Genomic DNA, 23,990 nt, shown 5'->3' on the forward strand with positions numbered 1-23,990 from the left:
TTAGAGTCCATTTTTCGCCATTCCCTGCGATTTAAATTTTGTAAATTATATTTATTTGCAAATTTGATACTTTTGAGTAAAGGTTTAAACAGATTATTAATAATTTTGCAAATCTTTAAAGGATAGTACTTATAAATTTGATTAGTGGTTTTATTTTGTGTCCACAATACCAAATTTGTATACACAATAAAAAAAACTTCCTACATTCTTATTATTTCTTATCTCTCTCTCTCTCTTTCTCTCTCTCTATCTCTCTCTCTCTCTCTCTCTCTCTCTCTCTCTCTCTCTCTCCTTCTCTTTCTATCTATCTCTCTCTTTCTCTATCTCTCTCTCTTTCTCTATCTCTCTCTCTCTCTCTTTCTCTCTCTCTCTATCTCTCTCTCTCTCTCTCTCTCTCTCTCTCTCTCTCTTTCTTTCTTTCTATCTATCTATCTCTCTCTTTCTCTATCTCTCTCTCTCTTTCTCTCTCTCTCTCTCTCTCTCTCTCTCTCTCTCTCTCTCTCTCTCTCTCTCTCTCTCTCTCTCTCTCTCTCTCTCTCTCTCTCTCTCTCTCTCTCTCTCTCTCTCTCTCTCTCTTTCTTTCTCTCTCCTGTCCTTATAGCACATGAATATAAACAGCTTTGCTTCTTCTTAAATGCGTGGAAAAGACATGAATTGGAATATGGACAAGAAAATTAAAAGAGTATTTATTTAAATCAGGATTATAAATACATTGGAGAAAAAATCTCATACCTTCTCACTAATTTTTAAAAATCATATCTTTCAGCGTGACTTATAGACAGGCGCTTGGTAAATCCGTCTATCTTGAATATCAGATGAGAAATCACATTTCCCCTATAGCATTACGGACTGACTGACAGACAGACAGAGAGACAATGTGAATTATAAAGGAACAATAATTTTGTTGGTCCATGGTGAACAGAATGAAAAGTGGTTGGAAATTGTTTTCATCATGGCTTCGAAACCGATTAATACTCACTGGATAAGATCCGGTTCCAAGCCATAAACCATGTTTCCTATCGTATAATGACATCAAGCTTTCCACGAATATAAAAATGTACTATCATAAGATTAAAACCAGTTTTGTTAGCCAGCGCCTTCGACATCCCGTAGCTAGCAAAACTGGTTTTTACACAATGATTGTATATTTTTACATCCGCGGAAAGCTGTTTATAATACAATGTGATAAATAACTATTATCTTAGCGTAGGAACAAATATGTGGGAGTTATTTTTCCATACATTTGAAAACCTTTAAGTATCTTTTAAAAATGCACATTGTTTTCTCATTTCTGAAAAGCTTTGTCTTCCCAACCTTTTAACTAACCATTTGTATAAAATTAATAGTGGACAAAATAATGCCACAGTCGTGGCGGTCATGCGTCTTGCGTCATATTGGAAGGGTGAAGATCTCAGTTTTCGCTATTTGATTTGCTATTTTTCTCTATAAGATAAAAGCGATGCTTGCTAGATTATCTAATTCGCTATAATATAAAGATAAATTTTTCTCAAATCGCCAAATCTGGGGTCTGAAATTTGCGTCACTCTTCCAACCTGACGCAAAACGCATAACCGCTACGACCGTGGCATTATTTTGCCGACTATAATAATAAAATTGTTGAATGCGAGGGACACTTAAGAAAAGGAGAATAATTTTGGCTCACTACTTTTTATCTAGTATTTAAAAAAGGCATTTTTCGGGAGGACAATTTAATAGTTATAGTTTTAAGCTTTCTATGAATCTACATATTTATGAAGCTTCACCATCGTGGAGATTCATATCCTATGCTCAGTTAAATTACGCATATAGATTGAGATCCTATTATTCGACACACAGAAAACTGTCCCGAATTTGTATTAATTTTGAGGAACAAGACTCCAGTTACGTCATATTTTTCTTTCCCGAAAAAGGGAAGGGGGAAAGAAAAAAAAGGAAGGGGGAAGAAAAAAGAGATGGGAGAAAAGGGGGTTTTCCCCATCTCTTTTGAAGAGATTTTCTTCCCCCCTTCCCTTTTTCGGGAAAGAAAAATGTGACGTCACTGGAGTCTTGTTCCTCAAAATTAATACAAATTCGGGACAGTTTTCTGTGTGTCCTATTATTCTATATACCTAGAGCTATTCTTGATATGATTTTACACTTTCTTGTTTTATATGTTTGCAACAAAAAGTGTTTTAACATATTTGCCCCATTATGGTTTAAACAATACACACATTTCTTGCAATTTAAGAATTTACAATATTTTTCACTGTATAATTTAATCAAAGGAGTGGAGTGTAAATCTGATCAGAATGATTTTAAGTGATTTACTTTGAAATAAGGCGGGAGGGAGGTCACATAAGGCTGTCCACACGTTTCAACCACTAATTGGTAATTTTGTGTACCATCAATGGGGATATGTATAAATTTTGCAGCCATTGTTTTATCCCTTTAGATCCCTGAATGGATTATGTCATCCTTGTTTTTATTTAATTAATATTTTCAAATATGTTTAGACAAGTCCAACAATGTTGACAGTGTGTTGGGATGATACTTCTGCTTTTCTCACCAGCGATATTCAAATCAGGAATTTAGTAATCAATAATTTTCAAAAGCAAATCTTTTCTTTAATAAGGTAGGTCCGTCCATACGTCCTTCCGTTACGGTTAGCTCTTTTCGTTGATTTTACATAGAATTTTCCTATTATTTTTTTACTTAGCTTGAAGATTCCTATAACACATACGTACAATTTAGAAAGCATAGCAACTATGTGATCGTTATCAGAAAGTTCGTTCGTTCATAAAAAACATTATGATTTTTACTTTTTTGACAAAGACTTTTGACTAATGATTTCTAGGGCAACACAGTTAAGCAAGGTATTTCTATAATTAAATCCTTTAAATGTATCTTGCGCAATTTCGCAACAAATTTATGTACAATATTGTTACCCCGCATTGACACTGATTAATTATTAATAGAGGAGTATTTGTAACTAATGACACAGTAATAGTTTGGAATATTATTAACATTGATTAACTATTAATAGAGGAGTGTTTGTAACTAATGATACAGTAATAGTTTGGAATATTATTAACATTGATTAACTATCAATAGAGGAGTGTTTGTAACTAATGACACAGTAATAGTTTGAAATATTATTAACATTGATTAACTATTAAAAGAGAGTGTTTGTAACTAATGACACAGTAACAGTTTGGAATATTATTAACATTAATTAACTATTAATAGAGGAGTATTTGTAACTAATGACACAGTAATAGTATAGAATATTATTAACATTGATTAACTATTAATAGAGGAGTATTTGTAACTAATGACACAGTAACAGTTTGGAATATTATTAACATTGATTAACTATTAAGAGAGGAGTATTTGTAACTAATGACACAGTAATAGTATAGAATATTATTAACATTGATTAACTATTAATAGAGGAGTATTTGTAACTAATGACACAGTAATAGTATAGAATATTATTAACATTGATTAACTATTAATAGAGGAGTATTTGTAACTAATGACACAGTAACAGTTTGGAATGGACATAGAGTGCTTGTATATGATATTCTCAAAGACAATGGAAGGTAATTTTTTGTTTTAATGTTTTAGATGAAGTAATATTCAGTCAAATGCTATGCTAATATCAAACTAACTTTAAATATTATGCTAATATCATCCGTACAGACACCTTTCTGCTATCCTTATTATACATGGTAGTGAGGATTTTGTCTGAAGCTTAAGATCACAATAACTACTAAACCGATTTGGTTATCTATTTTAGATAATTTTCACATAGGTCCTGTGATGTATTTTGTTGCAGGTTTATTTCTTTGAATAATAGCAAAAAGCAATCCAAGACTTTTTTAAAAATAAATTAGCCTAAAACATTTTGAGTCTTATGTAAAGCGGAATAACAAACATGGAAGTTTATTATTTAGATCCTATTTTAAAGTAGTACGATTAGTAGGATTTGCAAATAATATTTCATCAAATACTGAACTGATTTAAATCTCCGTTTTAGGAAAGCTTCACATAGGTCTTGAAATGGGATTACGCTCTTTTATATTTAAATAGAAGCTTTTTAATGTTTTCAGGTTATTTTTCTGCCTCCCTTTTCCCCTTTTCTAAAAAAAGATGCTAGGATTGCAGCCAGTTTGCTTAAACAAGATATTATCTAGGTTTCTACAGCAAGGAGGCTTCAATGTTCAATCAGATCTAGTAGTTGTTCATGAGAAGAGTATCCTTACTTTAGAGAATCTTAAAATCAATATTAGGACATTTCAGGTAGAACTTTCTTTATCATTTTCTCTAATTTCCGGTTATCGTTCCATTTAACAATTTTTTTTGTAAATGACAACTAATACTTCTAAACCTTTACAATATAATAAAATGTACGTGAGTTTTCAAAGGTCTAGTAAAAGTCAGGGATAAGACAATAGGCGATAAACTGATGTAGATCCCCAATTATGATAAGCAAAATTAACCCTTCTGTAGAATTGAATTATGGATTGAAACGTTTGGACACTCAACTTAATGAACCAATCTTTCAAAATTCAATTAAAGTCCTCAAAGTTGTTGAGCCAACGAAGAGGAAAACGTAATAATAAAACTTTGGGGACTTGTTTAATAAACCCATCCCTCCCTGGGAAAATTCTGTAGTTCATACAAGAAAGAGTAAATCAAACAAAATTACTCAAAAACGTTAATTTACTTTGTTCGAACATGTGACATCAGGATCGAGGTTATCAAGTCTCAGTAATGCCTTAACCCATAAACGGGTACAAACTTTTAGACAAAACTGGCTGACTGTAATGCATTGCTTGAAGGATTCGTGAATTATCTGGCTATTATTTGAACATCAAGATAACTTATAACACGACCCTATCCATTCTAAACTAAAAATACGGCTAGCCCTAAAACTAAAGAACAAATTTATATTGTGGAATAGCCATTCTATATACAAATTTATGTAATGCATAATTGTATTCAGTTTTGATATAACAAATGGTGCTTTCAGGCCTTTCAAACTATAGACTTTCATTCAAAATTTTCAATGTTTTGTTCTTTATAGTATTACATTTTAATGAAAATAATTAAATTATTAAATAATAATAGGTTTTAAAAATCATCAAAAATCTCACGTAAATACTATGTTTTTGTTATTGCGTCACTTGAAAATGCATAAGACATTTAAGTTTTTATCTAAAATCGTTTTGATAACTATTGCTATGCCATATTAAGTTATTGCGGTTGCACTACAAGCATCTAGTAATTATGTATTTAAAGGGTAGGAAAGGGAACAAAAAAGTAGCCTAAAACCATCCCAATGGATATCAATAAAATTAAAATAGCCTAATACCATCCTGGAACCTTCCCTTAAAAAAAAGGAAACTAATTGGTTCCTTTAATTTTTTGGAGGGGGAGGGGGGGAGTATTTTTTCAAAGGGGCGAAAATTCTTTTGGGTTATGAAATATCTATGAACATTTTCAGGACCTATAAGAAACTTTATCGTAAAGTAGAACTTTATTGGTCTAACGGTTAGTTAAATTCTTCGTTACCCAAAGAAAGATAAACTCATAGATGTCCAAGGGGGGGGGGGTAATGGGGTGATTACCCCCCCCCCCCCCCCAAACGAATTTTAAAATATTTTTACCCCCCCCCCCCCCAATAAAAAAGCTTGGACGCCCCTGCTCATAGACATCCTGTTACTTTTATATAAGGATGTGTACATTATTTTGTAAAATTGTCATGGCCGTTTGTGGTCCCTTTTAAGACAGAAACGTTTAGGATACAAGGTTTCTAAATAAAATATATATTACGTAATGTTTGTGATTCGTTTTATTAAACAATTGGTTTTCATATAAATCTTAAAATAAAAGATTAACAATATAGCTTTATTTTATTACAAAAGACGTACTAAGAAATGAAATAAATAAAAAGCGTAAAAAGATTAAAGAAAATAAACTTTTGCTACAAAGTTAGATTTTCTTTATAAAAATGATAACCTTTACAATGTGTTGGTCTTTGAAAGTTCAAACAAAACGATTATTGTTTTATAAAAGTAGATTTTTCTAGTTATAAAGATATGAATGGGTAGTGCTATTATTTTTAAAAGCGTAGCTTTTCTATAATTAGGGTCGGTCCGTACGTCCGTCCGTCCGAACGTCCGTCCGAGATAGATAGCTTTTATTCGTTAATTTAGGCATGTTATAATTGTCCTATCGATTTCAAACTTTGCATGATGATTCCTGTAGTAGTTAGGTACGATTTAGAAAGCGTAGCAACTCTATAATCATTACCAGAATGTCCGTACGTCCATTTTAAACATGGTGATTTTCTACTTTTTAACAACAAATTTTTATGTGATCTAATTATCCGTTTGATCTGATTTTTAGTATATTGATTCCTGCGACAACAAAGATCAATATTATAAGCGAAGCAACTCTATAATCAAGCCCTTAAAACGTAAGTATGTCCATAAACATTATCCTGTATCAAGCAGTTTTTCAACAAATTTACTTACAATTTTGCTTCGACTCTTATACTTTTATATTCTGATGATTCAGTTTAGACACTATACAAGTGTTAATGTCCGTTTGTCCTACCGTTTCAGTGCTTCGCTTTTATGGATGTTGCCATCCTTGTTAATTCATGATAAATTATCGACAAGACATGATTGGAAAGCATCAAGGGAGGGAGTAGACAATTAACTGTAAATTAGACTTGTACCAAAAGTTTTATTACAAGTTATCTTATATGTTGGCTTCTTTGAGTAGTTTCAAAATTTTGATTCTTTAGTTTTAGATTTGTAGTGTTAAACGTTTTAACTAATAATTTTAATCTGCAGTTGGGTCAATTTTGATTATCATCATTTGGGATGTACATAGTTGCTGCATCTGGCTTCACCGTAAAGAAGAAACATATCGGTTCAGCAGTTTGTGAGATCCTTCGCTACCAACAAAAATGCTAGGATAATGCTAATGATAGATATATACATTTTTAGGGAACAATCAAACAAAGTTTGAACCTTGGTGAGAGTGAAGGTAAACTTTAATTAATTTCAAATTCTAAAGTTTTTTACGTTGCATTGTCAAAAATTGTAATGTGGCGGCTTGCTTGCAGTCCGGGAGGTTTCGGGTTCGTGTCTTAACCCTACTGCACTTTACTAATTATATTTACCTGGCCCTTTATAAGGCGTTTTATTAAATGCCTTGGCCAATAAACAGACTCATCCTATTAGCACGTCAAGTTATTATGACTTTAGGGGAAGTTATGTTATTAAAAAAATATGATATTTGAAATGTTCATGAATTAGGTCCTCATAGTGACTATCGAGCATTGACTCCAACCCCCCCCCCCCCCTTAATTTTGAAATACATTAAAAATAAGGTGGGGGATATTCTATGGCTAAACAATTGAAGAGGACCTAACCTAGTTTGCGTAGCTACCCAATACACAATATAACCAAACCTAACTTGACCCAAAGTTATCAGATAACAAACACCCCCCCCCCCAACCTCCATTTTTTTCAAAATAAGAAGTGAGGTTCTGCTCTTGAATTGATAGGGAAACCGCCAGAAACAGTTCTATAATTACAGAGGACAAAATAATAAGAATTAAATTGTTTAGGAATCGGTATCTATATGGATATGAACGCCAGTTTCCTGGTCGTTGCTACCATCAATGGATGCATCAGGTTTTCTGCCATTTATTTGATTATTAATTTAAACATGGACAGAATCACAACAACCATAAAAGAGAAGCTTTAAAATCAGACTTTTTGTCAAACGAACATTTACACCTGTAGAGTGTAAGTATAACAAAATTGTAAATAAATAAAATTGCACCCATAAACGAAACTGTCTAAGGAAAAACTTACATTTTCACGTAATTGTTTAACGACATCCTTACATTTTTAAAACTTGATTATGTTTCGCTCATAACATTTTACTCTGTTGTCCTAGGAATTATGATTCAAAAAAACTGATAAATGAAAAATAAGCTATCCGTTATGAACGTCCGGAACGAAAAGAAGCTTTGCTCTAAAACAAGGATGACAACATCCATAAAAGCGAAGCACTGAAACCGTAGGACAAACAGACATTATCACTTGTATTTTGTCAGAACTGAATAAGCAGAATATAAATGTATAAGAGTCGAAGCAAAATTATAAGTAAATTTGTTGAAAAATTGCTTGATACAGGTTAATGTTTATGGACATACTTACATTTTTAGGAATTGATTATAGAGTTGCTTCGCGTATAATATTGTACTTTGTTGTCCCAGGAATCAGTATACGAAAAATCAGATCAATTGGATAATTAGATCACATAAAAATTTGTTGTTAAAAAAGTAAAAAAAATCAAAACATGTTTAAAATGGACGTACGAACATTCTGGTAATCTAAATCGTACCTAACTACTACAGGAATCACCATGCAAAGTTTGAAATCGATAGGACAATTCTAACATGCCTAAATTGATGAAAAGAGCTAACTCTCTGTGACGGACGGACGGACATACGTACGGACGGATGGACCGACCCTAATTATAAAAAAGCTTCGTCTTTAAAAATTATTTATCTTACATTTATAAATTTCAGAAATAGATCTAGTTGTTAATGATAGAATTGGATTGCAATCTTTCTACTATTCTATGTTTAACCCATATACGTTTATTTAAAATACTTAATATCAAAATGGGTGTAAAAATATATGTATATATTATATAATTATTTTTTGTAGGTTTAACTCAATATTTTTATGCCATTTTTGGTAGCCATTACAATTCTATTCTATACATTTTAGGATATGGGATTTGTCTCGACGTGAAGCAAAATCTATGGCGTATCCAAAATTCTTGCCAGGTTCTAATAAGTTTCTAAGCTAATCTACAATTATAAAATAGTAGTCAGTTGGCCGTTTATGGTCACTTGTTGCACAAAATTTATTAAAAATATATCATTATATATGTATGACAATATCATTTAATTTTTTTGTTATTTATTAATCACTTTGTATTATAAACCGGTTTCCGCAAATAATAAATAAAAAAAAATTAAGATTAATTCCAGGTTTGTTTACCCTACGGGTAAAAATACTGGGCTAACAAAAAGGTACTAGTGTTATGATTTTATTTTATCATTTTAAAAAAAATATGCTGTAATACAATACTATACATGACTTTTCAATATGGCACAGAACCGGCTCTAATCCAGCGGAAATTAACTGGATTCGAATCAATGCTGAAAAAAAAACATCCTTTGGATAAACAAGGATAAATTTTAGTCTATTTTAGGAAATCTAAACACGTAGATGCATTTCAATATGTTTTTATGTGATAAAAATAAACGAAGATGTTTGTATATTATATTGCATCAAAAATGTTTAAATCCCAAGAAAAAAATAAGTTAGACAAGAATGAGCAAAGTCATAAATACAAGCGCTAATTTAACATTTTTTATTTTGGGTTGGAGAACAGATGTCCTAAGGTAGTGGTCTACAGAGGTATTAGCCCCCAAACCCTCATTTTATCCCACCTAAATTTAATAAAATACATTAGATTACCCCCCTGAAACCTTTGAAATCCCACATTTTACCCCTACCCTCAAAATAAAAAGCGTTGACGTCCCTAGGTTGAGGAAGTAGGGGATGTAACGAAGGAATATTTTTTTATTCTATTCAAAGTATTTAAAGCTTGACTCTGTGCAATCTAAAGCGTAAGAATATCATTTTTAGAACTGTTTAAAAATAATTTGTATTTAAGCCTTAAGAAGACTTAAGTAGCATAATAAAGTAAAATATAAGTCTTTAAACTTTTTTCCAATGCATTTTGCGTTTTAGTGATATGATAAAGAATATAATATTCCTTGCAACGTCAAACGTTGAATTTTCTCTAATATTATATAATGTTTCCAGTATGGGTTCGAAACCGAATTCTAGCTGCTTGATTAGATCTAATTCTATAAAATCATGTATAGCATCGTATTACAGACAATCAACAATTTTCAACGAATATTAAAAAAAACATAAAATGATAACAAGCATTGGCTTTTTTAATGGTTTTAAAATGGTTTTAATTTTAAAATTTTTAATTTTATTATTTTCGGAAAACACTACTTTTAAGAAAATTTTAATTTTTCTCTGATCATCAACAAAAGTATAGGTCTTAATCAATCATTCTTGATTTTAGAAAGTATTTCTGATTTTGGAGAGATCATATCAGCCAAGATTAATTCCACGGCTACCAAAGTCAGCATTCTTATTGCACAGGTGAATCTTTAATCAAGTATGACAATATCTATAAAAGCGAAGCTCTTAAATTTCCACTCCAGTTCACATTACTCCTGATATATCCCTCCTAATAACTAATACGATTATATTATTGTAAACAAGGATGACAACATTCATAAAAACGAAACTCTACATACAGAAGAAAGGACAAACGAAAAATAACTCCTGTAGAGTGTCAGAACTTAATAGGTTGAATAAAATTGTACATGAATTTGTTGCAAAATTGATTAAATATAGAATAAAATATACTTTCAATTTTAGGATTTGCTTATGCCTCGCTTATGCTAGGAATAAAAATTTCAAAAATCAGATGAGTTCTTGTATTGAAAATCATGTATTGACAAACGCACATAGTAAATTATAGAACAAATGAGAAAAAACAGAAGGACATAAAGATATAAAATAAAAAAGACAAAAGACTTTTGTGGATGACCGATGGACTGACAGAAAATTGATGCTCTTGGGAAAAGGATATCTTTACAAAAAATCAGCAATCTAACTTAACCAGCAGCTAAGAAAATGACATAGCATTTGTGACTGAATGACCGACAGGCTAGGCTGTTAAGTAAATTATAGAAAGTTTTTTTTCTGCTATCACATTATAAATGAGATTTTTGGACAGAAATCTAGAAAAAAAATCTTCCAATGTTTCTTTAGAAAATCCATTAAAAAATGGCGAATTTTTTCAGTCAAGCCTGATTCCAGATCCCAAGCTGTATGTTTGGGATATAGAGAATGATGCTGTTATATTCTTCAACTTTGCTTCTGGCAAAAATGATCAGGTACATCTGACATTTGCATTGATATTATGCCCACCAATAGGCAAATGAAATTGAAAATTATGTTTTCTATATATAGGTGATTCTACAATTTTGACGAAATTTTAATAGAAATATATATTAAGTATGGCTTCGAAACCGATAGATATCCGATGGATTAGAACTGGTTCTTAGCAATGCTGAAAGTTATATTTATCATCGTAATACAGACATGTTTTCGCGAATGTTAAAATAAAAATCTTGAAATTGATACTTGTTATGTTAGGCTGGCACTCAGGGGCAAACAAAACTGGTGTTAATCTTAATAGTCTTTCATTTTAATATCCACTAAAAGCTGTCTATAATACGATGATGTTGGAAGCCATAAGGAAACTGCCTCATATTTTCATTAATACTACACCATATGTTTTTTATTATGTTAGCTAGACTTTAACAAAGTGTTTGATCTAGGATGATTCCAACAGTGTGCCTCCAAACTCAGCAAGATCTGAAAGAGGTAAAATTAAATAATTCTTATATAATGAAAGAATTTTTTCATGCATGTCGCTTAATGAAGCTTTAAATTGGTCAAGGGAGTAAAAAAGTATTAGGCGAATTCCCTCACAGTGTAGCGTGATACATGTCACCGCTTTTGGCCTACCTATTCTATTGACGTCATAGTAGAGGAAAAGAGAAAGGGAAGGGAGAAAAAACCCATAGAAAAGATATTTCCTGATGTAAATAAAATAGGTAGGCCAAAAGCAGTGACATCCCGCCGAGTTAGGGTTTCACACAATTAAAGAAATCTAACTCTACTGTAAACGAGGAAGGGTGGTTTCTGTGCTCGCTAGGCACTTTGTGGGAAGTTTTATTAATTTTGGTTAGTCATCAATTAACATCTTTCCAAATATATCTTTTACTGGTAGATTTTTCTCTATCTAGACATTTCCATCTCATAATCTTCAATATCTCTATTAGGAAATAAATTCTTGGATAAAAAGGATGACAACATCCATAAAAACGAAGCACTGAAATGGTAGGACAAACAGACATTAACACTTATATATTGTCAGAACTGAATAATCATAATATAAATGTATAAGATTCGAAGCAAAATTGTAAGTAAATTTGTTGAAAAACTGCTTGTACAGAAAAATGTTTATAAACATACTTACATTTTTAGGACTTGATTATAGAGTTCCTTTGCTTATAATATTGTACTTCGTTGTCTTAGGAATTAGTATACCAAAAAAACGGATAATTAGATCACATAAAAATTTGTTGTTAAAAAAGTAGAAAATCAACATGTTTAAAATGGACGTACGGACATTCTGGTCTGGTAATGATTATAGAGTTTCTACGCTTTCTAAATCGTACCTAACTACTACAGGAATCATCATGCAAAATTTGAAATCGATAGGACAATTCTAACATGCCTAAATTAACGAAAAAAAGCTATCTATCTCGGACGAAAGTACGGACGGACCAACCCTTATTATAGAAAAGCTTCGCTTTTAAAAATTAAAATAAAGTCCAGTATGATAACCTAAAAAAAGCAGATGCAGTAAAAAATTTCAAGTATTTTGTTTTTATGAAAGTTATATAATTTTTGTCAGGGCTCGCCAAAGCCAGTTTAAGCCCCAGTGAAATCTACAAATAATAATTTTTAGTTGGATGTCCAAACCTGTTCTTAAACAGTAAATCCGTATTTTCGGGGTTTTTTTATTTTGCACAAAAGCAGGTTTAAATGTAGCTGGTTAAAGTGTCTCAAAATTCAGCCATGTGACGTCATAAAAATAAGGGAGATGAGAGGAGAAGTGGGAAAGCAAACCCCTGAAAAATATATGGATAATCCCTCATTTTTATAACGTGGCAAGGCTGATTTTTTTAGAAAACTTGTCCAGCTAACTTTAAATTTGAGGCTTTTCCGCGGCTGAGGCAAAGCCCTGGTTTTTGTTGTTGTTTGACTAAGAATTTCAAATTTGATAATCATTTGACGTACAGACAGCCAAATTTAGATATTTACAATACGTGGGGATAAAAATTGTATTTAATAACAACAAAAATAATAGTTTTGTTGTTGTTTCCATGTTAAAATTACATTGACGTATGTTTTTTTTGTAGAATTTTGTAAAATTAAAACCACAAAATATTTTGTTTATGAAAACGTCCTTTTTAAAAGCGAAGCTTTTCTATAATTAGGGTCGGTCCGTCCGTCCGTCCGTACGTCCGTCCGTACGTCCGTAACGGATAGCTTTTTTCGTTAATTTAGGCATGTTAGGATTGTCCTATCGATTTCAAATTTTGCATGGTGATTCCTTTAATAGTTAGGTACGATTTAGAAAGCGTAGCAACTCTATAATCATTACCGAAATGTCCGTACGTCCGTTTTAAACATGTTGATTTTTTTACTTTTTTAACAACAAATTTTTATGTGATCAAATCATCCGATTGATCTGATTTTTGGTATATTGATTCCTGGGAGAACAAAGTATAATGTTATAAGCGAAGCAACTCTATAATCAAGTCCTAAAAATGTAGGTATGTCCATAAACATTATCCTGTATAAAGCATTTTTTTAACCAAATTTACTTAGAATTTTGCTTCGACTCTTATATATTTATATTCTGATTATTTAGTTCTGACAATATATAAGTGTTAATGTCCGTTTGTCCTATCGTTTCAGTGCTTCGCTTTTATGGATGTTGTCATCCTTGTTTTAACTACAATAATTTCTAAATTTAGAAGAACAATTCAAATTTCTATCTTATGGACTAAAAAAAATGAAGGGTATAGTCCCTTTCGTGGCAACGCCCCTTAAGGGGAGTATCTTCGTATTTTCACAGTAGCCTTTCTCCTATTTCTAGCCCCTAGGGGGGTGGGGGGGGGCTTAACCTTTCGGGGCCAATTGCCTAACACTGCGGGGCAATCATTAACTAACACAAGAAACATCAAATTTTCTTTTAGCATTCTTCATCATTAAAATTATGTTAGAGTAAGTCGATAATAGTTATTTATCGCATCGCTTAAAGACATATTTCCGCAGATATTAAAATGAGAAAATAAAACCAGTTTTGTTAGACCCGATACAATTAGTATTATTTTTATGATTTTTATTTTAATATTCGTTGAATATCATCAATGCCAACTGTATTTTATTTATAAATTTGAAACGGAATAATAGTTATCTTTAATATTTATTTGTGTTTAGGTTCTGGAAGAATGAAACCATCAGTGGAATTATTTGGTCGCGTAGCAGTGAACCATGCCTGGGATGCTGAGGAACCAAGGATGCTGGTTGCTGAAGCTAAATTGATTCCAGGTAAATTTTAACAAGGGCTCGGCAGTCATAGCCGCTCTACTTATAGAATGCTTACATAATAAGCTATTCAACCAATAAGCATAACAACTTTCAGCCAAATTTCCATTCGGCCACCCCAAGATCCTGTGCGTTTCCTAGCAATTTTGCATTCTGTTCTTATGTAGGGACTCGGCTGTGTTTATATTTGTGACGCTATTAGCTGAATTTAAAGATCCAATGCAAAACCATGACAGGGTCTCCGCCTTGTGGACAGAGTCAAAAGCTCATGTCCCCTCTATTATTATACTTTATTATGAACTAGTGACTGCGCCCCTAACATCAAAGGGCTCTGTATTTGGTAAGGAAAGGAAAAAATATGGCCTAAAATGATCACAAGTCTTAAATCTAAATTTAAAGTAGCTTAATGTCATCGAAACACCTAAGTAAAGCTTTCCAACATAGATAACTCAATAAGTTTAGTTGAAATCTTAAGCTTCAGTCAAAAACCTTACTACTTTAGGAATATAACTAGGGGCTTCGCCCCTATTGAGGGGGGGTAGTCGACCCCACTATTTTAATTTTAGTTTTAAAAAGAATTTTTTTTTGTGGGGGGGGGTATTTCATTTTTTGGGGAGGTTGAGGGTGTCCCACCCCCCAAGAAAATAGTTATAAACCTTTCCTGATCTATGAGAAGCTAACCTGTAAAGGAGAACCCGATCGGTTCAGCAATTAGCGGGATCCTTCGCTACAAACAAACAGACAGACAGACAAACAGACAATCATCGTTCTACTTTGTATTATAGATATAAAATAAAATTTTACTTAGGTACAGACAGACAAAGTGTACGGGCACAGTTGAATGCAAATCCTGTGCACGAGTGTACCAGTCTTGTTGTCTCCATGTTCATACTGGAGGACAGGGGCATAGTCGTTCAGGTAAGATAGATAGATATATAGATAGATAGATAGATAGATAGATAGATAGATAGATAGATAGATAGATAGATAGATAGATAGATAGATAGATAGATAGATAGATAGATAGATAGATAGATAGATAGATAGATAGATAGATAGATAGATAGATAGATAGATAGATAGATAGATAGATAGATAGATAGATAGATAGATAGATAGATAGATAGATAGATAGATAGATAGATAGATAGATAGATAGATAGATAGATAGATAGATAGATAGATAGATAGATAGATAGATAGATAGATAGATAGATAGATAGATAGATAGATAGATAGATAGATAGATAGATAGATAGATAGATAGATAGATAGATAGATAGATAGATAGATAGATAGATAGATAGATAGATAGATAGATAGATAGATAGATAGATAGATAGATAGATAGATAGATAGATAGATAGATAGATAGATAGATAGATAGATAGATAGATAGATAGATAGATAGATAGATAGATAGATAGATAGATAGATAGATAGATAGATAGATAGATAGATAGATAGATAGATAGATAGATAGATAGATAGATAGATAGATAGATAGATAGATAGATAGATAGATAGATAGATAGATAGATAGATAGATAGATAGATAGATAGATAGATAGATAGATAGATAGATAGATAGATAGATAGATAGATAGATAGATAGATAGATAGATAGATAGATAGATAGATAGATAGATAGATAGATAGATAGATAGATAGATAAATAGATTTATTTATTAATATATTCTAAATTCATTTTAATTTAAATTAATCTTAAAAGATGAATAAAGTACGTTAATTCAAAAAGCAATTTTCTTGTGGCGAAGCTACTCTAAAATCTATTTCATCTGCCCGTCCGTGAGTCATTAACGCTTTCGGGCAAATATGACTTTCTTGACTACTATTTCAGATAGAGTGATGATTTTTTGTGAAGATTCTCCTTTCAAATAACATATACTTCAAAACCTATTTAGTCTGTCAGTCCGTATGTCATGCATCAAAATACATTTTTGTATTCTTATGTTTTCTTTCTCTTTCTACAGAACATTTGTTCAATAATTCATATTGTATGTTTGTCTTTCTTTCATTATATGTGCTTTGAAACTAAAGGTTGTTGTCATCCTTGTTTCTATTTTGAATATAAATTAAGATTATTGATGAAGTATAATAATGATAAACAAAAGTGCAGATTTTTCAAGAAATATTTATTGAAATATATTCTTTTTAAAATTTAATTCTATTTATTTAATGTCCTTAAATTCATTCATATTTAACTAAATTATTTTTCCAATTAAACATAATTTAACGACAAAATAATAAATTCAAAGAAAGAAAATATCATGATTTTTGTTTAACTAACAATATTTCAGGAAAATAGCCTAAAACCACCCCAATACATATATAAATCTTCTATGAAAATTATAAGCTGTTTCATATTATTTTTAAGGATGTCTCGCCTGTGAATGAGGAATATATCAAACTGATTGGATTGAAATTGCCATACTACTTTTTGCTTCTAAGGTAAAAGTGTAATGCATGAATTTCTTTTTTTATTTAAGTCTTGATTTATATTTTAAGTATTTTATTTCAAATTTTTTAAGATTTATACTTTTTTTTTCATAAAGGGACAGCATTGTTAAAAGCGAAGCTTTTCTATGATTAAGGTCGGTACGTCCGTCCGCACGTAACATATAGCTCTTATCTTTAGAGATGCTAGAGTTGTCCTATTAATTTCAAACTTTGAATAGTGATTCCTGTAGTAGTTTAGTAAAATTAAAAAAGCATAGCAAATCTATAATTGTCACCAGACAGTTCGTACATCCATTTAAAACTTGTTTGTTTTTTTAACTTAGGTACAAAGTTATAAACAAAGCATCTCTATAATCCAAATGTAAAAATGTCCTTAAACAGTATACTCATCAATTCAATACTTCTTCACAGAATCCATATTATTTAAATTGTTTGTGTATATTTTTTTCAGCAATCCAAATGAATTCAGTAGTCCTATATCCAAGAAGATAATCAAAGATTTTGTTGGTTTAGAGAAAAGTGACAAGAAAACAAAGGAAAGTTTTTAACATTATTATCCAACTATTATCCAACATTTTGTTCAATTTTTCCAATGAATTGATTGATATTAAAAGATGAAAAGGTTATGTAATATGAATATTATATTGTTTCTTGTAGTTTAGGTTTAAAAGTACTAATGGTTATTGTGATTTTAATTTTTTTTAAATTATTAATTCATTAAATACTATTGATGCTTTATGCTCCTTAAAACAAAGGCATAGCTGCTCGTAAAAAATATCTATAATACAAAGTAGAATGATGTCTGTCCGTCCGTCTGTCTGTCTGTACGTCTGTCTGTCCGTCCCTTAAGATCTCGGTAACCACTGAACCGATCGGATTCTACTCTTCAGGGAATATACCTACTGGTCCTGTGGTGGTTTTAGGCTATTTTCTTGGGGGGTGGGACAACCCCAACCCCCCATAAATGAAAAAAATCCCCCCTCAATTTTTTAAAATTATTTAAAATTTGTGGGGGCATCTCCAGAGGTAATTATTTTTTTTCTTTAATTACCTCTTGGGGCAAAGCCCCTAAAGGCTAGGGGCGAAGCCGCTAGTTTATTATATACTAAAATTGTTAATTTCATAATTAACCAATAATTATGTGAGTCACTTAACAGATTTCTATATTAAATCTAGACAGAGTTATCCTTTAAATTTAGTTAATGATACCAATGAAATTAATACAGAAAAATAAAAATTTGATTTGTTGAAAACTAAAAAACCACTAGGATGCTATTGTAAATTTCTCTATTTATCTGAGCATTGGCAATATGGACGAGGCATTCAAAGCAATCAAGGCAATCAAATCTGAAAAAGTTTGGGAGAACATGGCGAGAATGTGTGTTAAGGTATGAAATAGCTGCAGGGCTCGACAGCCGCGCCTCAGCCGCTTGTAAGTCCCAGGCAAATCAATTTTCACAATTTAAAAAATTTGAGGCTTAGTCACTGCTGACGCTTGTCTGCCGAGCCCTTGGAATAAGTAGCAATTCAGTTTCAAGTTTTAGCATTTTTTCAAAATTTCAAAATTTATTTTTATAGGTATTTAACTATTGGTTTTTAAAAGACTACTTTCCGGATGCTTTAAATTCATTTGATTAATTATAATCATCCGAATAAAAATTGTTTTATTTGTAGACGAAAAGATTGGATGTAGCAGTTATTTGTCTTGGAAACATGGGACATGCAGCTGGTGCCAGGTACTTGATACATTCCAATCAGTTTACCTTCCCTAACTCAAACTAATTAAAGTTTGATTTTATTTGTTCAATTTGAACTTTCCGTCGCTCGTGATGAAAATACCCATAAATGCTGAATCTAAAACTTATTTACTACTAATGGCTACGCCCTTAATTAAACACTTCTATTTCTTTGTACTTTGTACCAAGGGACATCTTGGATTTTATTTTGAGGGGGTTAAAATAATGAGTTTCAAAGGTTATTATTTTTTAAAATAGTAAGGGGGATTTTAAAGTTTGAGAGGGTTAAACAGCCCTTTTCCCGAACCCTTGGACGATAATGCCTAGACCACAACCTGTTAAATTAATATTTAAAATTAAAGAGCTGTGAGACAAGCTATAAAGACCCAGGAACCACCAGAAGTGCAAGCAGCCATCCTGGCAGTTCAACTGGGTATTAATAATTATAATTGTAGAGCTGTGAGACAAGCTATAAAGAGCCAGGAACCACCAGAAGTGCAAGCAGCCATCCTGGCAGTTCAACTGGGTATTAATATTTATAATTGTAGAGCTGTGAGACAAGCTATAAAGAGCCAGGAACCACCAGAAGTGCAAGCAGCCATCCTGGCAGTTCAACTGGGTATTAATATTTATAATTGTAGAGCTGTGAGACAAGCTATAAAGAGCCAGGAACCACCAGAAGTGCAAGCAGCCATCCTGGCTCTTTATCTGGGTATTAATAATTATAATTGTAGAGCTGTGAGACAAGCTATAAAGAGCCAGGAACCACCAGAAGTGCAAGCATCCATCTTGGCTCTTTATCTGGGTATTAATAATTATAATTGTAGAGCTGTGAGACAAGCTATAAAGAGCCAGGAACCTCCAGAAGTGCAAGCAGCCATCCTGGCTCTTTATCTGGGTATTAATATTTATAATTGTAGAGCTGTGAGACAAGCTATAAAGAGCCAGGAACCACCAGAAGTGCAAGCAGCCATCCTGGCTCTTTATCTGGGTATTAATAATTATAATTGTAGAGCTGTGAGACAAGCTATAAAGAGCCAGGAACCACCAGAAGTGCAAGCATCCATCTTGGCTCTTTATCTGGGTATTAATAATTATAATTGTAGAGCTGTGAGACAAGCTATAAAGAGCCAGGAACCTCCAGAAGTGCAAGCAGCCATCCTGGCAGTTCAACTGGGTATTAATAATTATAATTGTAGAGCTGTGAGACAAGCTATAAAGACCCAGGAACCTCCAGAAGTGCAAGCAGCCATCCTGGCAGTTCAACTGGGTATTAATAATTATAATTGTAGAGCTGTGAGACAAGCTATAAAGAGCCAGGAACCACCAGAAGTGCAAGCTGCCATCCTGGCTCTTTATCTGGGTATTAATAATTATAATTGTAGAGCTGTGAGACAAGCTATAAAGAGCCAGGAACCACCAGAAGTGCAAGCTGCCATCCTAGCGGTTCACCTGGGTATGCTAGATGAAGCTGAACAGATACTTATTCAGGCTCAAAGGTTGTCAAACATAGATTAGTAAAAGTGATAAATTGATAGATGAAAAGTTTAGTAAATATTTTGATAGGAGAAATGATAGATATTTGATGGAAATATAGATGAAAGCAAAAACAGTCACATTTATGATAAACAAAATTACCTATAGTTTTGAGGCCCTTTGTGGTTTTCCTTTAAAGTGTAGTTTCTCATAGGCTCTTGGAATGTTTACTATTTTGGGCACCCTTCCATCCTTTCTTTTTAAAACTATAGATTAATTGGGATAAAGAGCTACTTCCCTTCAGGCCTCTAGGGGGGTAACCGCTAAATTAGACATATACCAAAATGTCCATTTTTTAGAAATATTGATTTAAGATTAATAATTTATATATTATTAGACATAGTTAGGGGAAAATATATCGTCAGTTTAGGTTGCTAACATGGAACACATTTATTTTTCAGTTTTTCTATCCATTAGGAGGGGGTGAATCGGGAGTATCGTTATTTTAGCCCACTGCAACTGTCACTTTATTACAGAAAAAAAAACCTGGTGTAATATCCAAGTAATAATATATCCATTCATAGATATGATATGTTGAACAAGCTGTACCAGGATAGTGGACAATGGAGCAAGGCGCTGGAAACTTGTGAAAATAATGACAGAATTCATCTCAGAAATACTTATTACAACTATGCTAAGGTGATAGATATATAATATAAATGGATATATTGACAGGAGAAAAATTTGGACCTCATTTATTGGTTAGTTTATTCCTTCAGTAGGAGAGGATGGGAGGTATCGTTATTTTAGCCAGCTGGGAGTAACACATTATTAGAGCACATGATAATCTGGTTTAAACCTTTATATCTTATGTTATTTTAAGTACTATATACAGGGTGTTTTTTTTTATTGAGTTAAAAGTATTGCTTAATTTAACCCACTTGCCATTGACAGAAATTAATAATCTATATCTTAATTTCTTCATTGATAAGGGACATTTTGTATGGGAAAAAAATATTTGGCGATTTTCAACAAATTCTGCCTTAAAAACCGGTTTTTCCAAAGTACCTATTTTTGGAAGATTTTTGGATCATGACTAATTTAAAGAGTGTGCAAAAATGGGTACATTTTTAAAAATCAAATTGCGCGGCTTGTGTTAATAGTAGAAAAATGTTATGCATACCGTTAGAATTGTCATAAACTCTAGTTTTTGGAAATATATGTATCATATTCATGCTATTTGTAGTATAGAAGCTACATTGGAAAATGTAAGAAATGTTAAAAATTTGAAGTAAGTTGGAACATTTTACCACGTAGCGATCCTAAACTATACGCAGCACAGGAAGAGTTCTTAAAAACCTAAAAACTAGAGTTTATGACGATTCTAACGCTATGCATAACATTTTTCTACTTTTAACACAAGCCGCGCAATTTGATTTTTAAAAATGTACCCATTTTTGCACACTCTTTAAATTAGTCATGATCCAAAAATCTTCCAAAAATAGGTACTTTGAAAAAACCGGTTTTTAAGGCAGAATTTGTTGAAAATCGCCAAATATTTTTTTCCCATACAAAATGTCCCACATCAATGAAGAAATTAAGGTATAGATTATTAATTTCTGTCAATGGCAAGTGGGTTAAATTAAGCAATACTTTTAACTCAATAAAAAAAACACCCTGTATATATAATATATAAATTTTTGTGATGACAAAAAAGTGCGTGCATGTATAATATATAGATACAAAGTTTTGTTTATTTGAAAATAATATAATTTTGACATTTTATGCCTAGAATAACTTATCTTGATAGAGTTAATAAATTTATTATATTCTTCCATCATGTTATTTCAGGGAAGTTTGTTATTGTTTAAGGCAGTTTTAAGGCTTTTTAGCGAGATATGATTCCCCATCCCCCAAGAGATATGAAAGCAAATAAAATATTCCTTACAAAAGATTAAGTGTGTGTTGACAAATTGGAGCACCTCCAACTCCATAGTACCACAACACACTCAAATTGTAGAAAAGTTTATTTTTGGACACCCACACGTAAAACCAAATAAACGTACCAATATATGGCTTCCCTATGACATTTTTGTTTTATTATAAAAGTTATGTTAGTGTATAATTTGTATGGATTTGTCGGCTTTACAGCCACTCATTAATTTAGTTCTAAATTACTGAAAAGATAATTTTCTATTTTGTTGTTAGTTAAGATTTTTATGTAGCTGTGTTTAGTGCCACAGGAAAATGGGGATATATATGTCATATGGCCTACCTATTCTATTGACGTTATAGTAGAGGGGAAGAAAAGGAAAGGTGCGAAAACCTCTAGAAAAGACATTGGGTATATGGTATTTTCTGACGTCAAAAGCAGTGACATGTATCCCCATTTTGCTAGAGCACTATAGACTGCTACGATTATAACATTTAAAGCATTAAATAAAAGAAATGCTATATGCAACTCTACCCACGGATCGGCGACCCTATGCCGACTTTCAATTTGGTCTTTCAATATCAGCCAATAGCGTGAGAAATATTGACACAGCTACAAAAGAACAGAAAGCAATTTACTTGCAGATAAAAAAGGTCACTATATACCATTTAGGCCAAGGGAGTGGTCTGGGTTATAACTCTATGTTTATTATTTTAGCCATCTAATCTAAAAATAACTTTCTTTAGCATTTGGAAGCGATGGGTGATCTAAATTCTGCAATTCCAACATTTGAAAGATCTGAAACTCACAGGTAGATTACTAAATATTATCATAGACATCTTTCCGCGGATATTAAAATTAAAAAAAGACTAAAACCATTTTGAAGCCCCGAGGGGCCGACGGCCCTGGCTAACAAACCTAGTTTTAATTTTATGATTTTGATATTTAATATTTGTGGAAAATTGTGTATAATATGATGCTATACATGCTTTTTCAATATGACTGAGAACTGGTTCTAATACATCGGATATTAATCGGTTTCAAAGCCATTATCGAAAAATAATTCTACATATATATTAAAATAATATTCAAGGTTTTAAAATTGATTATATTAAACTTTAAGTCACATTAAATATTTGCCTTTCTGATATTTTATTTGTTGAATTTAAATATTGTTTATTTTAATGAATTATTTGATTTTTTGTAAGGTTTGAAGTCCCCCGGATGTTATTTGATGACATCCAAGCCCTGGAGGCGTATGTGTACAAGTGTGAGGATCCAGCTATCAGAAGATGGTGGGCACAGTATATGGAGTCTACAGGTACATGTAACATCCAGGTTTTAGGCCATTATTTGGAATCTTGACAAAGTGTCTCAAAAATCAGCCATGTGACGTCATAAAAATGAGGGAGATGAGAGGAAAAGTGGAAAGGAAACCCTTACAAAAGAGATTGATAATCACTCATTTTTATTATATCACAAGGCTGATTTTTTTGGACACTTTGTCCAGTTATATTTTTTAAATATTTTAATATACTCATATTTAATATACTAATGAGGCTTTTATTTTTATAGTTTAAGAATAAATTAATTAATTTTATAAAAATAAGAAAGGAGGGGGGGGGGTAAATTTCGTTTGTTGATTATTGATTTAGGTCAGGTTAGGTTGGGTTATATTGGGTACTGGGTAGGCTGCATGGTTAGGGCCCCCTGCATAGAAAAAACTACCCCGCCCTTACTATAGGGGCTGTATGAGCTCAACCGGTCACTTGTTAGCTAGTACTATTACTATAAAAGTTTGTGCAATATCCCTTCTTCTTTTTGTGGACCACAAACGCAACTTTACAAAGCGTCTCAAAAATCAGCAACGTGACGTTATAAAAATGAGGGAATATCCATCTCTTTTTTAGAGGTTTTCTTTCCCACGTGACCTCATATGGATGGTTTTTCAGACTCTTTGAAAATTTACCCACAAACAACTTTTTTGTAGAATAAAAC

General features: G+C 32.1%; 1 protein-coding gene across 1 annotated transcript in view; it reads left to right on the forward strand.

The window, feature by feature from the left end:
• The window catches only part of rempA (intraflagellar transport protein rempA), a 76,229-nt gene that overhangs the window by 27,334 nt on the left and 24,905 nt on the right, over positions 1–23,990 (forward strand). The window contains exons 17-35 of the mRNA XM_080172129.1: positions 2,493–2,561; positions 3,496–3,581; positions 4,176–4,281; positions 7,002–7,041; positions 7,628–7,694; positions 8,805–8,863; positions 10,189–10,268; positions 10,979–11,071; positions 11,519–11,564; positions 14,259–14,369; positions 15,175–15,284; positions 16,765–16,838; positions 17,299–17,381; positions 18,114–18,235; positions 18,522–18,583; positions 19,969–20,082; positions 20,644–20,758; positions 22,739–22,803; positions 23,201–23,313. Coding sequence (XP_080028255.1) covers positions 2,493–2,561; positions 3,496–3,581; positions 4,176–4,281; positions 7,002–7,041; positions 7,628–7,694; positions 8,805–8,863; positions 10,189–10,268; positions 10,979–11,071; positions 11,519–11,564; positions 14,259–14,369; positions 15,175–15,284; positions 16,765–16,838; positions 17,299–17,381; positions 18,114–18,235; positions 18,522–18,583; positions 19,969–20,082; positions 20,644–20,758; positions 22,739–22,803; positions 23,201–23,313 — 1,615 coding nt within the window. The remainder of the gene's footprint in view (positions 1–2,492; positions 2,562–3,495; positions 3,582–4,175; positions 4,282–7,001; positions 7,042–7,627; positions 7,695–8,804; positions 8,864–10,188; positions 10,269–10,978; positions 11,072–11,518; positions 11,565–14,258; positions 14,370–15,174; positions 15,285–16,764; positions 16,839–17,298; positions 17,382–18,113; positions 18,236–18,521; positions 18,584–19,968; positions 20,083–20,643; positions 20,759–22,738; positions 22,804–23,200; positions 23,314–23,990) is intronic.

Source organism: Acartia tonsa, chromosome 9 (assembly GCF_053477335.1).
Source record: "Acartia tonsa isolate MP-2025a chromosome 9, ASM5347733v1, whole genome shotgun sequence".
NCBI lineage: Eukaryota > Metazoa > Arthropoda > Copepoda > Calanoida > Acartiidae > Acartia > Acartia tonsa.